This window comes from Perna viridis, chromosome 14, assembly GCF_037379345.1.
Source record: "Perna viridis isolate PV_CMFRI_1.1 ecotype Kerala chromosome 14, ASM3737934v1, whole genome shotgun sequence".
NCBI classification, from domain to species: domain Eukaryota; kingdom Metazoa; phylum Mollusca; class Bivalvia; order Mytilida; family Mytilidae; genus Perna; species Perna viridis.
Genome location: NC_142458.1, coordinates 17067911 through 17086279, shown reverse-complemented (window position 1 = coordinate 17086279; position 18369 = coordinate 17067911). Strand labels below are relative to the sequence as shown.

The 18369-nt window shown below is 34.0% G+C and overlaps 2 protein-coding genes across 4 annotated transcripts in view; both read right to left on the bottom strand.

Annotated features, from left to right (window-relative positions):
* The window catches only part of LOC148598431 (uncharacterized), a 17180-nt gene extending 14044 nt beyond the window's left edge, over window positions 1–3136 (bottom strand). The window contains exon 1 of the mRNA XM_088562000.1: window positions 2996–3136. The gene's annotated coding sequence lies outside the window, so the exon portion shown is untranslated. The remainder of the gene's footprint in view (window positions 1–2995) is intronic.
* LOC148598430 (uncharacterized) lies at window positions 321–18369 on the bottom strand. Of its 3 annotated transcripts, none has more exons than XM_088562004.1 (2): window positions 18185–18369; window positions 321–5640 (listed from the first exon to the last, which is right to left on the bottom strand). In XM_088562004.1, exon 2 carries the CDS (start codon window positions 5629–5631, stop codon window positions 4159–4161), a length of 1473 nt encoding a protein of 490 aa, XP_088418130.1. In that variant the 5' UTR covers window positions 5632–5640; window positions 18185–18369; the 3' UTR covers window positions 321–4158. The 3 variants fall into 3 exon arrangements, with proteins under 3 accessions (XP_088418130.1, XP_088418129.1, XP_088418128.1); XM_088562003.1 differs by lacking the exon at window positions 18185–18369 and adding an exon at window positions 11339–11465; XM_088562002.1 differs by lacking the exon at window positions 18185–18369 and adding an exon at window positions 10751–10860.

The following is an 18369-nucleotide window of genomic DNA, read 5'->3' as shown; positions in this document are numbered from 1 at the left end:
GGCACATACAGGGCTCTCCTTGGCTCAAAATACGACTAAAATTTATTTTTTAAGTGTTGAAAGTGTTAATTGTGTATTTGGCAGATTGAATCCATAAAGCCTTGGAAAGCATAAGGAGAACTGAAAATGTTTTTTTATTAACTGGGAGTGAATTGCTTAAGTTTAACCCCACCTTTAGGCAAGGGGGGTTGTGCGTGTCTGTTTTCCCTGTCTGGTCTTTGTCCCTGGTTTACATTATTTTGTTTCCCTGTTTACTCAATAAAGGATACGAACCTTTCGGCCCGGAGGCTATAGGCAATGTGTTATATGAAGACAGAATATATGTATTAAAATCCATTATATTTCACTAAAAAGAATTCGAAGTAATAATGACAGTTCTTGTTATTAGTTGTCATTGTCAAACGGCAATTCTTTTGGTTCTAAATGCGAATTCATTTGGAAGCTTGAAGATCGATAAACGAACAGAAATGTTAATTTAAAATTTATGTTGAATTTTGAAATGATAGAATCTAATTGTCACTTGATGATTTAAATAATTAAGTAAATATATACCGAGTGTTCATCTACCTTCAAACCTTTCAAATTTTGATATGCAACTCATTACATTGTTCTTACACAATAAACAAAGAACAGTGGTATATGTATACACGTAATTAATTCCCCTCGCAAACGCATATCATTTATAGTAACAGTGTCCTTGACCTTAAACGTCTTGATCTAAAAATTGTTAGCCGTCTTATACCCTGTTCACACTACATATCTATACTATTTTAGCCCGGTTCAACCCAAACTAATTAGGTCCGAATTGAATTTTGGCGTAGTGTGAGCGCTTTAAATCTAGGCGAACCTGGGTTATAATTACATGTACCCCTCATTTGATGTGGAGTGAGTGAGGTAAATTAAGGTAAAGGAATTTTAGTGTAATGCTTAAAAAAAGATATTTTAGTGCTATATTCTGAGATTAAGTGGATGTAAATACTGTTGAAATTGACTTATCCTGTTCGAAATCCTTCTTCCACCTCCCAGTGGTGAACAGGGAAAGGAGGTGGGTAAAGTTTGAAAAAAATAATAATCACATGAGCAATGCTGGCATACGGAAGAGATGTAACTTGATACTGATGAAGTGGGGACAAATGTCTAAATTGCATTTCAAAATGATTTACCAGATCTTAGAGCTATAAGGCCAAGAAAAAAATGTCTGTTTAAGGTTACCCTACCTACCTTAGCACATTTTATAGTAACCCCATTAGGGATTCGGCGCTGGAGATATTCTGGTTGTTTTTACCACCTCCGAAACTCTTAAGGAATTAATTTTATTGATATTTCATTTTTTCTAAAATGCCGCTACACTATCATATTTAGACGAGTAATATTTAAGTCAAGAAATCCTCCCATAAGTGCCTATATTATATGATTTTACATATAGGAGATTTCGCCAATCTCAGTAGTAATGTCATATTCACTAATTTGCATATCATTAAGTGTCAAATTGGTTGGCAAATAAACAATTCAATATAAACAATTGACAATGTCATGATTATAATCCCAATTTTCAAATCTTTATAACTTTGTTATTTGATATCCAATTTCGGTTCTGTAAAATGTTTTATTTAGATAAAATAAATCATATTTTGTATAGGAATCTATAACTCTTTTACTTGAAGAATAAATTTGAAATAATATTTATATGTAAACCTCTATTTTCATATAAAATTATTTTTAAAATTTTATGCTCATATAGTCTAACTTTTAAAAAATTACTTCAAAATCCCACGAATAAAAAGAGTTTTATTGGCAGTTTAGGGAACCAAAAGAATTTTTCGATTATCTTAAAAAATGAAAAAGTTATGATGATTTAAAGTTGATGCCCCATGCCACTCAATGGATTTTTTGCCAACCAAAATCAAATCACAGGTAAGTGATGACATCAGGAAGAACTCTCCAATATACCTATCCTATTTATTTTTCATCCAAAGTAACCTTAAACAGATGTATATTTTCTTTGCCACAAGATCTCTAAAGTGCATTGAATGATGCATTATCAGTACTACAATGTAGTGCATGTAAATGTACCCCTGTTAATATTCGGCCTGACTCTTAAATTAAATCCAGGCGAAAGGCTGATATGCCTGATCCCCCCTTTTGGGTCCAAGTTTCATAACACAGAAACAAGGTATTAGTACCAGAAATAGTTTTTGAATTGAAAGTTAGTCTTCTCCCACAGTACAAATTCTAAGGACAAATGAATGGAGGAACAAACCCATTGAAGATTTTACTATGAAACTATTTTACAATTACATGTAAATGCTTCGCAGGAAGCAGCATGATACAATCGAAGAACACTTGGGCAAGAATGGCCATACTATATAAGCTTGATACATCTTTGAAATTTGATCTAAATTATGGTAAAAATTTGACACACAATAAGAATTGAACTGGAATCGAAGTGACCCCTGATTGCCCATTAATTCCTAAATGGTTCCTGTCACAAACTTCCTTTTGTGGTTTGAACTAACTAGTACTGAAAAACCAAGTGTTTTCAGATGACAACACCGACAACAATGCCATACCATTATAAGGCTGCAAATATTTTGTGGTTGTATAAAAACACCCAAGCAATGCAAAAAATAAACATAACTTAAGTTAGCAGGGGCTGATCCAAATCTTCAGGTTGGTGCATCAATTGAGTTAAAGGCCAAGCAAAACAAGTATAGAATTATTGATAAATCAAGATTTCATGCACCATTACATCCCCCACCCCCAATTTTAGGTCTACCCTCACCTGGTTAATATCTTACAATCACACTTTCCAGGATGTAATAGGGACACATTGTACGATAAGTTAAATGTAGAAATTCATATAAAGGGGTTCAAATTCATAAATTTATAAACTTAAGGATGGATCAATGCTATCATTCGCTCATTTTTGTCCGAACTTTTTGCACAAAACTAACAAAAGTTTTCAACAAATGGGTAAATCCAATGGTTGAGATACCTTTTCTAAAAAATTTCATCTGCCAGTGTCATGTCAAGTGGAAGTACAAGTTAAGCAGTTTTATCTGGACTTCTGATTAATGGACCTTTGAGGAGTTACAACCAGTGGTAGTTCTACAATGTAGGTCCAGGACCCTAAATGCCTGGCCTGGTATCTTTTCTATTTCATTCACACATGTACCCTAGTCCTGGACTTTTCACATTTTTCACTGACACTTCATTAAGGACTTTGTTTTCCTCGTATGGAACCTTGATTTGAAACTGGGAAAAGTTTTGGACCTTCCACTCTTTCACTCCTGCTTTCAAAAAGCTGAAAAATATACTGTATATTTGCATTCAGAAACATTCCACTCATGAAAGTGTCACCATATTCAAACCTCCTGCCTTAAAAAAACTAAGAAATATACTGTTAATACGTATTCGACAACTTTCAGTTATGAAAGTAAATTTAAATCTCCTGCCTTAAAAAACTCTGAACTATACAGTAAATATGCATTCAGACCCATCGAAAACTGCCGGACCGTCGGACCTGTCCGGTAAAATTGTCCCGGGTCCGGTAAATACACGTTGCTTGTCGGCCCGGGTGTCCGATGTTTTTTTCTTACGTTAAAGAAGATTTTCTCAAAACTGAAGTGGTTTTTGTGAATAATAAAACTAGAACGTTTTAATAATTACGTGAATTAGTCTACAGTCAAGCGAGATAGTCAATCAATTTGATTGTAAACAATAATATGTAACTTCCGGTTCATTCGCTACACGTCATTTCGTCCTTTGATATATCGTCCCTTCCGTTGTCTCGCTACTCGTTTACATGTGAAACATGCGGTCATTATATTGTCAAAATAATAATGAAAAAAATAATAAAGTATATTTCTTTTACATCAAAATTGATAAAGATTAATAATTGAACATCTGATAAAACAAATTTTCATTTGAAATTTTGTTGGGTCGAACTTATTTATGGGTCGAATTTCAATTAGACAGGAAGACTGATTTCCGATAAATTGTTCAGAGTTTTTTCGGTCGGACAAATTGTCGTTCGGTCAGACAAGTCATCACCTTGTGTCTGACCGAATGTCAGATGTGCTTAAAAAATTTCGATGGGTCTGTGCATTGCTTCATAATCAGTAAAAAAATAATCTATGTAGAAAGTGTACATGATTCTCATCCATTGAAGATTCTTTTATGGTATTTTTTCATATGTGTTTTCAAACCATCCATGCTTGAAGATCCTTGTCCACAAATACGGCATGCAAATGGCTTAGTCTCCTTATCTTTAGCATTGTGCTCAGCAGTATGGCATTCTAAAGCTGCTAGATTGCAGAAATCTTTTCCACAGTTATGGCATTTGAAAGTACCTTTCTTGTAATGTTTATATATATGAGTTTTCACCCTTTTTTGAGTGGCAAATCCTTCATAACATATAAAACAAATGTATGGTGTAGGCTTTCTTGTTTCTGTATGTTTAGTCTTCTGATGAAGCCTTAGGCCAAATCTACTTTTATAAACAGATTCACATTGATCACATTTATAAGGTTTTTCTGTAGAGTGTGTCCGTTGATGGATATCACAAGTGATCTTTTTCCTGAAGGCTTTACCACAAATATCACAAGAAAACTTCTTTTCATCTTCTTCACCTGAATGGATTTTCTCATGTTCTCTCAGAGACTTTTTATGAATAAATGTTTTATAACAAATCTGGCATTCCTGACGAGGCTTGGGATTTGCATGTGAAGCTATGTGGACTTTCAAATGATACAAACGTGAGTAACGCTTATAACATTTTTTGCATTGAAATTGTTTTGTGTTATTTTCATCACATAAATTATGAGTTTTGATGTGTTTATTTAGACTTGTTTTGTCTCTGTATCTATTTGGACACAAATTACACTGAAATGGACATTCTCCAGTATGAATTCTTTTGTGAATGATAAGCTGTGCATTGGTTGAACACTTCACATCACAATCTGGACATTGGTGTCGCTTTTCTCCAGTATGAACCCACATATGATCCAGCAAGTTTGTTTCAGAATGGAAAATTCTTTCACATACTCTACAAATATTTTTCCACCTTTCATGAAGTTTCAAATGTGTTATAAGATTATAATCTGTCTTGAACACTCTGTCACATATCTTACACATCCAGTTATTTTTGTCATCCTTGTGACACTGTTTGATGTGAGCAATATGCTCAGCAAAACCAAGGGGGGCATCTGTTACATGTTGACAAAGCCGACATGTGTACATCACTTTCTTGTCCTTCTTTTCTTCCATCTTTCTTTTATTCCTTTCAGCACACCTTTCGTGACGCTTTAAATGCTTATGCATAGTGGCTTCGGAATAAGTTTGCAAAATGCAAATATGGCACTTAAACAATTGCTTATGAACTTCTTTCTTGTGCTTATATAAATCAACCGACCGTTCGAAACCATGGTTACAAATACTGCACTGTAACTGTTGGCCATCTTTACAATGAAGTTTATGCTCATTGAACATATCCTCTGTCTCTAACACTTTGAAGCAAACTTTGCAAATCAGTCTACCAGCATCCTGGTGGGACTCTAAAATATGTTTGTTCAGGTCAACCTCCATTTTGAATGCTTCCCCACAAGATTCACATAGTTGTTGACTCTCCATGTTAATGTTCTGAAGAAAAAAAAAAGAACAAAACATCACACGTGTTCATGTATGACTATACTATATCAATGCCTTAAGCATATATCTATAAAATACAATAAAGAACAATAGAGAAAAGAATGGATATGATGAAAAGCAACAAATGCATTAGCATATAACTTAAATACAAAATAAATACTTTCAGAGATCACCAAAAGGTCTACCAGTGTAAACACCTTTAGTACATTTACATGTAAGCTCTGAAAGACAGATTTGATATTTAAAAAAATATTTAATGAAAAGATACATATTTAAATAGTTGACCATACTGGAGTGGGGAACTAACTTCATAGTGTTAAAGGAGCAGGGGAAATGTGACCAGGACAAAGAAGTAGACCTTCTATTTAGGATGCAAAAAGGTCCAGAACCTCTCACTCTTGTAAGTATATATATGGAATTCTGGTAATTCATGTGAGGGGTTGTGGGGAGTGCTCAAGAGATGGACTACTGTATTTGGTTTTTATTTATTTGTACCTTATGAAGCAATCATTCAATTTTCATGGGTGGGGGCTTGGATCAAATTTGAAATAAAAAATGCAGGATGATGCTATATGGTTAAAAAAAAATCCACAATGAACATCAGGGTAAAATAAAAAGCCAGGATGCAAATGGCAGAAAAAAATCAGAATCAAGTTTGAACAGAAATTCCAGGACTAGCTAAAGTAAAAAATTGAAGCTATTATTCTAACTTCTTAAGGCACAATAATTGCCTTAGAGACAGGCTTTTCAACCAAAGTTGTAAGAAACAAGAGGCTCACAGGAGCCTGAATGGCTCACCTTCTTGAATTTTGCCTTTCAAAGGCAATAAATTAAACAAGAAGTTGTCCAACAAGTTTGACCAAAGAAGTTTTTGGTAGGACTATTACAAGATCTTTTCAACAATTGAAAGTTTCTTTTAATCTATCATAGTTTTCAAGATATTGACTGAAAACTATTAAAAAAAAAGTAATTTTTCCCCTCTGAAGGCCAATAACTCTTACAAGGAGTCTGAGGACTTTTGTAATCCTAATAATACGGATCATTTCAGCTATTGAAAGAATTTGGATAAACCTAACGGTTTAGGAGATATATGTGAAAAACTACTGTCTGACCCCTATGTTCTATTTTCAGTAACAGCAGCTATGTTTTTTGACGAATCAAAAATCCCCACTCCAGTTCTATGCAGTATACCCAAAGGAACATTCATACCAAGTTTGGTTTCAATTAATCAAGTAGTGTCAGAGGAGAAGATTTTGGAAAGAAATAACATTAAAAATAGCAAAAATCGTTGAAAAAGGGCAATAACTCCAACATGGCTTAAAGGATTAAAACCAAAATTTGACCAGAGATAGATCTCATCATGCTGAACACATTTAATCCTGTCAAAATTCAGCTAAACCTAACAGTTTAGGAGATATATGCGAAAAACTATTGTCTGACCCCTATGTTCTATTTTTAGTAATGGCGGCCATGTTTTTTGACGAATCAAAAATCCCCACATCATTTCTATGCAGGATACCCTAAGGAACATTCATACGAAGTTTGGTTCTAATTAGTCGACTAGTTTCAGAGGAGAAGAGTTTTGTATAATTGTTAATAAGGATGACGGACGCCAAGTGATGGCAATAGCTCACATGGCCTTTGGCCAGGTGAGCTATAAACATACACTGCCTAAAAAAGGTTTATTTCCAATATCCATGTCTTATTGAAAAAATATTCTGTTTCTGACAAAAAGATCATAGAAGGTGGATTTCATAATGTCTTCAATTAAATTTTCTGTAGTTTTTACTTGTATATTATTATTTCATCTTGAAACTTGATGCACCTTTTACACAAAGTTTAAGACGTTTTGAAACTTCCACTGACTGAATTTAGCAAGTACTAAAAATTTACATTTGCTAAATCTATGTTTACATAGTAATTTCTTAACTGAACTCATAATATACAGTATATAGAATTCCACAAGCAAATTTTAGCCAGTGATTTTTTTTTCTGGCAAAAGTTTATTTTAACTTGCATTTAGCAAGTACCGTATTTGTCCTTAATTTGATCACTGGATTCCACCAGTATTTGTGTTGAAATATACAGGAAATAATTATCAGAAATGGAAGTAGGAGGTTTAGCGCACTATAAAACCTGGTTTTACCCCCCTTTCACTTTGAAATGCCTGTACCATGTCAGGACCATTACAGTGGCTTTCTACTTTCCAGATTTTACCCTGACATTCCCATTTGTAATAAGGACTTTCCTTCTGTCTGTTTCTTTTGACTCCTGCCTAGGTTTTTTTCATAAAATAAGCTACCCCCCCCTCCACATAGGAATTAAATGGTTTCTCCCTGAGATATTGCTTCTATATCCATGTATTGAAAAAGACTTAAATTTTTATTTCTGGTTCATTTTAGTTTTTGAATTATCATAATAAACATATGGTAAAAAATGAAATTGAACAGTAGGATCAAGATTATTAAAAAGCAGAAGTAAATCATGTCTTAAAGTTGACACATTTCTTGAAAGTTTTTTTCTTTTGAAATATTAAACCAGAAAAGCTCATTCTAATAGTCAACACATCTTTACATGTATTTAACATCTAATAGTATCCTGTGTGAATACTTTCCACTGGAAAAAATTAATATCAAATTTAATCCAGGGATATTTTATAGTAGTTCAATGTTTCCCACGGCTATTAAATTGTTTCCGTACACAATCTTATAAAGATTAAACATACAAGTAACAGAAAGGGTTTTCTTTAGGGGCATTATAAAAAAGTGGGGCTTGCTTTTTTTGTGGCACAGTGTTAGGTGTAAATGATTCAGATAGTTTTTGATGTGATGTGTTATCCAGGATGTTTTCAGATATCAATAAGTATGTATCCTGGATGTTACTTCATGGGATATTTTACATCTAGTTTTTCATCCAGGATATTCTTTAACTGATAAATATTATCCATTTTATTAAAAGTATAAATTCTTTTTACTCTATGTGAACTATATTCACAGTATTATTTTATACTATAGTATGAAATATAATCCTGTGTACAATGAAATAATATCATGTGTACAATTGGGAATACCTCTGGCATTTTCATAATAAATTAAAGAAAGTATCATTATTCAAGAATCTAAAATCATACATACAAAGTAACAAAAGCAAATGAGCACCTGGGACTCCACTAAAAACTGGCATCATGGACCAGTTGCACCAGTAGAGTAAGCGTTTATGTACATGTTTTGTTCTATTCATGTACCCTGGATATTTATCTATGAGATGTGAAAGAAAAATATGTTAGTAAACACCTCTTGATCTGACCTTGATGATGTATGATCCACACTCGCACGCAACTGTTCTTCGTTACAAAATATCAAAATTTGTGATACAACGGATTAGATTACACCAGAATATGTTCAACCACTATACATGTGACAGTCATGGTATCAATCTTGCATTAATTTTTCCATAGACTTCTATAGGAGAGTTGTCAATATCATTAGTGATGTCATATTCACTGATTTGCATATCATTAAGTGTCAAAGTGGTTGGAAAATAAACAACTAAATGAACAATTGACAATTTCATTATTAGAATCCCAATTTTCAAAACTTTATAAGTTCGTTATTTCACATCCAATTTTGGTTCTGTAAAATGTTTCATTTAAATAAAATAATTCATATTTTGTATATAAATCTGTAACTCTTTTACTTGAAAAATAAATTTGAAGTGATATTTATAAGTAAACCAGGCCTCTATCATGTCTGTTTTTGTATAAAATTATAATTAAAATCTTATGCACATACTATATAGTATAATTACTGAATATTTATTTAAAAATTCCATGGATAAAAAAAAATATTTGCAATTTGGGAACCAAAAGAATTTTTCAATTATCTTACAAAATGAAAAAGTTATGATGATTTAAAGTTGATGCCCCATGCCAGTCAATGGATTATTTGCCCACCAAAACCGAATCACAGGTAAGTGATAACATCATGAAGAACTCTCCTATAGTGAAGTGCATATTTTGCAGGATTTTTTAGGTAACAGCGAGCACTGTGAAGTGGTGTGAGCTCTACGGTTATTACATGTACTATCTAAATTTCCCTTAAGGTCCCCCAATATACTAATGTTAAAAGTCCTGTCCCGGAAGTAACAAAAAGTGACTGTCCTTATGGAGAAAATCCATCGCGTCTTTAAACCAAACAAATAAAAACACGTAGATTAAGATTACGTTTCAGTAAAAATAAATTCATCTTTTCTGATAGTTTTTGAGTCTTTCTCTAGACCATTTTTTTTTACTTATTGAAAGAAGTGAATATGATGTTTTTGAAAAGTTCGGAAAACATTTGGATGTACGTACGTGTATCTCCACTCTTTCCCTGTCGCTGTTGTCAAGAACCTAACCCGCCTTGGAAAAAAATGTAACTCAGATTATATTATAAAAATCGAAGTATAGCTTTTCTAAGATAGGAAAGGCAATCATTTTCTAGTTTGGAATTTGCAGCTGTCGTCTGAATTTTGTTTATGTCACATAATATGTGTAAAATATTCCCACCATCCGTGGAGAACTGTAATATTTACAGTATCTGTGCAGATTCATCTGACTGGCCAAAACTGAAATGGATGTTGCTGGAGATGCACTTAAGGGATAAAAAAGTATTGCAAAGTGCTATAAAGTTATCGACCATTTTGAGAGCGAAAAAATTTTCAAAGTTATTCACTTATTGAAAAAAAAATTCCCCCATTAATTAACAAATCAGATTTACAAATAGAAATTTTGATTTTGCTTGCTTCTTACATAAAAAAAAAATATTGCACTTGCGAAGCAAAAATTTTCATCCGGATTGACGCCCCTCTTCATAAAGTATCATTTTTTCGAGTCTCACAAAGACGGTATGGTGCTCGCTGATTTAGGCAAATCCTACCCATTATTTTAAAAATTGATTCAATTAATCTTTCAGGCACGAGACCGCAATTAATTTTCAAATGCATTTCAATATACACATTTGAGCAGATTTAAAAAATTCCACCGGTGCAAACTAAATAAAACTTCTCTGGCCTAAAGATATGTACAAACAGGATTTTATATATAAATTGTAGAAAATTTTACCATCATTTTCTGAAATTAATACATATAATTCGGAGATGGGGTAGACATGACAACTGAACTGAGTTAAAAGTCCTAAATTTTAACCTTCTTCCACTGAACCAAATCACAACTTTTAGTCAGAATTGATTAATGAAAAAAAAACCCATGTAATTTTAACCTATTTTCTACCAATTAGAGGCAAAACTTCAGCAAATAAGTTTCCAGTAAAAATATGAAAAAATGTGGAAGGTACCTACTACCAAAGTTGGAACTATATTCTAAGGGCATGTAGAAAATTAATTATCCACAAAAAAGTAGGGCGAGTCAACGAAGATCGGAAAGAAAAGGTGTTCTGGTATTAAAAGCCGTTTCCACTATTTTCACACTGTTACAATGTAAAACTTTTTATGTTTGCTATATTTTATAAGTCATAGTTCATATTTTTGACAAATATTAGAATGTATTGAGACCAAAAGAAAACGCACTATTTTTATATTTATACCCTCCATTAGTCCATGTGTTCAGGGATGTGAAATGCAAGACTGGTATCCCATACTTGTATGATGTTCACCTATGCTATACGAATAAACAATACAATAAAACATTCACCTGCTACTAAATGTAAGGCTTTGATAAGTGCACCGATTCTAAAGTGTTAGATGGTTAATGGTTCTCCACCCAAATCAAAAAAACGACCGACTTCAAAGAGAGATATTTGGAAAGGGGACTGAAACAGATATGCCATGGAAGATTTCATGATTACAAATTACAATTAATATTATACATTCTTTATTTGAGAAAGTTCAAATTGAACATGATACATAATAAAGTAAAGCATACACATAAAAAGAAGAAGGAATAGAAAACTACAAGATTTTTGGAAATATATAAATAAATCACAACAACAATAAGGAAACTGGAGTGTTCAAAGGGAGACAACTCAATTAAGTACAAATCGACCAGATTAGCTGAGACCAAACAGTCAGGGGCGTAGCTGCCTATACGCAAATACGCAGTTGCGTACTTTCGGAAAAAGTAACAGAAATAAAAACACACATTTTAAAGATGAAATAAAGGTTATTTATCACATATGCATACCACGAACTTAGTATATGCTCTGAAAAACTGGCTCCAAAATCGTTAAAATTCAGGAGTTTCCCTCAGGGCTTTGCCTTGCCGAACACTGTATACTTCTATTCCCCATACTCAGTTAAAATCCCGACTTAAAAACATTATACAACGTTGTTTTTCCAAAAAAAGATGGTACACCTAGATACAAATATATAGTTCTTGGTAGAGATTCCTCATGCTTTGTAAGAAATAATTCCAAATCATCTTCCAAATATACAGAGGAAGATGTTTACAAAATGCTGGAATTTTTAATCGACAACATATTTGCCCGGTGTGGTGGACGTGTTTTTCAACAAACGGTCGGCATTCCAATGGGAACAAATTGTGCTCCTTTACTTGCTGACCTTTTCCTTCACTCTTATGAGGCTGACTTTATAGCTGAAAGAAAGAATATCGTTTAGCTAGATCCTTTAATCTCAGTTTCTGCAATATAGATGACGTATTATCTTTAAACAATCCTAATTTCGGGGATTTGATACATCGCATCTACCACCAAAGAACTTGAGATAAAGGATACTACAGACACTGAGAAGTCAGCCTTATATCTTGACCTACACTTAGAAATCGATGATAGAGGAAAACTATTGACCAAACTTTACGACAAACGTGATGACTTTTCATTCAAAATTGTCAACTTTCCTTTCTTATATGGTAACATCCCTTCAGCACCTGCGTATGGACTGTTCATATCACAACTCATACGTTATGCCAGAGCTTGCCAAAACTACGCAGACTTTTTGTATCGTGCTAGAACTCTAACAAGTAGGCTTCTGGAACAGTGTTATGTTGCTACAAGATTGAAGTCATCACTACAGAAGTTTTATGGTCGTCATAATGAACTCGTGGATCGTTATGGTGTATCCATCTGCACCATGAAAACTGATTTATTCAACGGGTCATAGTTTTCCTTTCCTCGTTTGTCTATCCCGGACTTGACTTTTTATGAGCAACTCGGCGGGTGTTTCTAGAAAAGCAGAGGACGCTTACCCTACCGGTGCACCTGGTCCATGCTCCCAGTTTTTAGTGGAGTCCGAGTTGCTCATTTGCTTTTGTTACTTTGTATGTATGATTTTAGTTATTTTATGTTCTTTGTTGTGTATGTCTGTTTTCCATGTCTGGTCTTTGTCCCTGGGTTAAATTCTTTTGATTACCGCTATAACTTTGGTTCCCTTGATTACTCTTCATTAATTACTTCTTGACGATATTAGCGACTTGGACATTGTTAATTGCTCGTAGGCTGAAGGGCTCAGGAAGAATAGGCAGAAGGAAAATCGGTTTCTCCCATGAAATTAATTTAAGGAGGTACACCTATGGTAAGGGACATAACTCTTGAAATCTGTATGTTTGTATCCTATTCGATTTCACCAAAGCCTAGTTTGTATCCTGTCCGATTTCACAAAAGCCTGTCAAGCTGCCATTTGAAACAGAATGAAATCAGTTCAAGTTACTCTGATGCATACATGAGATTGATGTAAAATACTGTGTACAAACGTTCTAATGCTTTGTAAGAGTTGTGTCCCTTAACCAAGGTTGACGTCCTTAATTAATTTCAGTTACATACCTGGACTATACTCTTACTGTTCTGGGTCTTCACGTACTAAGGGGTGCAATGGGAGTGGGGGAAACCCTTAAAATTGGATCGAAATATATTTATACTTTGCATGAAAATCCCAAAACTATTTTTCTACTCGCTCTTCTCGGCAATGAATTCGATCGTCAACCTCTTCGAATGATATCCTGACTGATGCCAATTGATAGGAAAGACACGTACCATACCATACCTCTCCTTATAATCGAAACAAAATCTTGTTTTTGCATGTATGAATTGTTGATTTTTTACAAATAAGGGACCATGGAATATTTATCACCGGGATGGGACCGGTACAAATGGGTATGGGACAACACTTTTTTTTCTTCTTTGAAAACTATGGGACAAGTATTTTTTTGGATAAAATTAGTATCGGACAAAAACTTTTTTAATTGCATTTGTGTATGCTATGCCCTCTGTATGGAGATGTATGAATAAAGAAATAAGACTTTAATTCGATATTTTTGCCGTTTCAGTTGGGTGTTTATACCAAGGGTGCACATTGCATATGATCAAAGTGGCACAAGTTCTTTTTTTAACAAAAAAACTAAACTGAAAATATATGTGATGAAAACATTAAAGATAAACATAGAATGCGTGGTTTTATGTTATAGAACTAAAATAATACCCCACTCGGTGATTTTTTACGCCCGAACCTAATTTCGGAATACATGAATACAAAATGTACATTTATTATACATATATACATAAAAGTTTTGAAAATACACAAAATACACCCGGTCAAAAACTAATCCTTATATACTGATACTTTAAAAAGTGTAAATTGCCGCATTTTAGTTAGTCGGAAACCATTAAGTTTTCTTCCTTTTTATGTTTGATTACTAACTACTAACTCTATGCTTGTGTATTTTTACATGAGTGTACTTTGTAAGTATTAAGTATATCACTCCGTTAAATAATCTTGCAGAACTGTGGTTTGTGCGTAAAACTATAATCGTGGTTCCAATGTCCATACAACTGCAAGAATAAACGCTCAATGGTTCATATTTGGTCTAGATGTCAGTGACGGATCCTGAAATTCACGCAAGTGGACCCATTGACTGGAATACAGTGTGGGGCACTCCAGTGATTCTAATTCTTACTGTAGAATCAACCTAACTTTTCGAGGGGTGCCCTTTTGTATCCGTCTATGGATGTTCAGATCAAATACCAATACATGTAGATTTTAGAACATTACTATATTTTTATTCATTCGCACGACATTTTTCAGTGCAAGTGCATGTACAATTTTTTTGGGTACATGTAGGTAAGATAAAAGCTAGGCGGATATGAGTAGTCTTTTAAAAAGAATGACCGGATTTAGAGATTTGTAACATATCCGTATTCATACGGCCGGTTATACAAATGTTAAAGGTTTCATACATAAGTTCAGAATTTGACACACTGCTCAATCCGTCTTGGTAGCGTGTCTTTGATATTGTAGGCAACTGCCTCATTAGGATTATTTTGATTGAAGACCTTGTCTAGTGCGAGTTCCACCCGTGTAAAGATAACTGCGAGTTCCGACCTTCCCAAGAGAGCTGCGAGTTCCGGCCTTGTCAAAAAAAACAGCCTGAATATTGCACGACAGTTCCGAAATACTTAACTCTGAAGTGTACATACATGTATCAATAAGGTTCTTGCATACTTAAACGCTGTACATATTTAAACATATTTTTCTTCATCTTAAGAAACTATACAGGAGAAATCTTATGTAGGATAGATAAAGGTAAGTAAATACATTTGTATACAAGTTACTGAGTTAGGGACTTATATTTTTGATCAGTAAAAGGGGTATAAGCTGCTTAAAAGGTAGGGTGTGAAGTTTTGTCCAAGGACAATGTCTTTTTCCTGTCATGTTCTGAGGAGATCAAATATTTTTAACAATTTTACAAGGTGAGATCATGAAAAACTGCAAGGTTCATTTTGACCTGGATTGTTCTAAATTTGAATTCTTGTAAACTTACGTTAAATGTAATTTTATTTCAAGAAGCTTATAGGAATCATAGCTTTGTGGGTTGTATTGTGTGTTTTTTTTTAATGGCGAATCCGGTGAGGTTCCAAGTACGGGGCGCCGAATGGGACTTGATCTTTTTGAAATCAAAACCAATTTTTCGTACACAAAATTGAATTCTGTCATAACCTAAGATAATTTTTAATTTAATCTTAAGTCTGATGACGAAAAATTATTTATCTTTTTAAATCGGATGAGTATTACCAATTGCAAAACCTGCTTCAGTATTTTAAGTAGAAGGAATACTTTTTTATTTTCTTAAATATATATATAAGTTGACAGTTCAGTTAATACATGTATATGGTTGGTTATGTTAACAATCCAGTTTACACATGGATTGTTAAGTTCACAATTCAGTTTACATATGTAAACTGTCAAATTTGCGATGCAAATTTTTGGTCGTCCATTCCGCGGGACTCGGAACTCGTACCGCTGTGACATCTATGGCAACACCGCCTCGGAGGGGACGACCAAAAATTTGCATCGCAAATTTGACAGTTCTAATTAAAACCACAAGAATCCCATTCGGCGCTCCCAATGTTGGAAAGTGTCATTAATTGTTTAAAATTAGGAAAAATATCTTTCCTTTAATAGACTTTCAAATCGGACCCTTTTATATGTTTCCGTCCTGGTGTTCTCTTTTTTTAGTAATTATGAATGAATAGTGTTATAACTATTAAACACGAAATGTTATCATTGTTCAACACCTTTCCGCATCTGTGGTTTAGGGGTAACATGCTCGTCTCGAGCGCTGGAGACCAGATCGTGGGGATTCACACAAAAGACGACTAGTCGCTTCGGTGTCAGAATACTATTATTGCGTCCTAGTGGAGTGGCCTACTTATATGAGGGTTGTTGCTTCTGTGAGCAAACACTTAAAATCCGGCTCAACATGTCGAACCAGTACAAAGAAGCGTCTGTCCTATTGGTCAATCAGTATCCTCCTAAAAAAGCGCTTTTTTCAAAATCAATCAATAAAGCCGTATTTATAACCGAAAGTCTTAATTAGTGTAGTCATGACTATTGTGTATATTTCTTGCGATTTCCGTCATCTTAGAAACAGGAGAGCATAAAGATTAGAGTCATTGATCTCTAGTGGTATAGATCAGCACTAAATGTCCTAGGTCTGGGTCCGTGATATAGATCAGCACTAAATGTCCTAGGTCTGGGTCCGTGATATAGATAAGCATCAAATGTCCTAGGTCTAGGTCTGTGCTTTAGATCAGCACCAAATGTCCTAGGTCTGGGTCCGTGATATAGATCAGCACTAAATGTCATAGGATTGGGTCTGTGGTATAGGTCTGCACTAAATGTCCTGGGTCTGGGTCCGTGATATAGATCAGCATTAAATGTCCTAGGTCTGGGTCCGTGGTATAGACCAGCACTTAATATCCTAGGTCTGGGTCCGTGATATAGATCAGCATTGAATGTCCTAAGAGTGGATCCTCTCTAGTAATTGCTTATATAATCAACCAAAGATTTCGTGCCTGTTGTTTGAAGACAATTAGATATGAGTGAAACAAGGATCTAGTAGCTCAAAATTTATAACTCAAATTACAAAAACAGTTTCATTTCCTTAAGAAAGTTACTTTGTAAAAACGTTTGTGCACCAAGTGCTAAGGAAAAATTATTTCAACTTCTGTGTGGGTTCCAAGTACAAAGTGCTTTACTGACACTATGCTAACTAAACTAAATACCAAATTCTGAATAACTCAATGGCGGGTCCAGGGGGATATCAGGGGCTGGACCCTCAAAGTGTGGGAAAATTTGTTAATTTCGTGCAATATTTGGACACAATGAGCAAATAAGTCTTGGAACCCTTTTGGAACCTCCCTTTCCGAAATATTTGGATCCGCCCCTGAAAACTTAGTGCCATTATAACATCAATCAGATCATTAAACTTTTACTAAAACTAAAGCTGTCGACATAAAATGACTGCCAAAATAAAATATGATAACTGAACCATAGGTAAACTGAAATGTCAGTTAAACCAGCCATGTGTTAACTAAATTGTCAACTTAACCAACCATATGTAAACTGAATTGTTAACTTAACAATCCATATGTAAAATGGATTGTCAACTTAACCAACCATATGAAAACTAAATTGTTAACTTAACCATATGTTAAACGAACTGTCAGCTTAACCAACCATTGGTAAACTGAACTGTCAGTTAAACCAGCCATGTGTTAACTAAACTGTCAACTTAACCAACCATATATTAACTAAATTGTTAACTTAACCATGTGTAACTGAATTGTCAGCTTAACCAACCATATGTAAACTGAATTGTGAACTTAGCAATCCATATGTAAACTGGATTGTTAACATAACCAACCATATACATGTATTAACTGAACTGTCAAGTTAACCAACCATATGAAAACTGAATTGTTAACTTAATCAACCATATGTTAAACGAACTGTCAGCTTAACCAATCATAGGTAAACTGAACTGTCAGTTAAACCAGCCATATGTTAACTAAACTGTCAACTTAACCAACCATATATTAACTACATTGTTAATTTAACCAACCATGTGTAACTGAATTGTCAGCTTAACCAACCATTTGTTAACTGAACTATCAACTTAACCAACCAAATGTAAACTGAATTTTGTCAACTCAATCAACAATATGTAAACTGAATTGTTAACTAACCATATGTAAACTGAACTGTCGGCTTAACACCCAACGGTGTGTATGATAACTTAACTGTTTACCTAACTTGACTGTCAATACTGTAACCATGTGATACTCAACTCCCAGGTCTGCTTTGTCGTAAGATAAAATCAAAACTTTCTTCTCTTCATTCAACAAATTTAATTGGATACGGCGATCACAAACTCATCAATAAAAATAAGTCATACTCATGCAGTGTTATAGCGGTTTAAAAAAGATTGTTCGT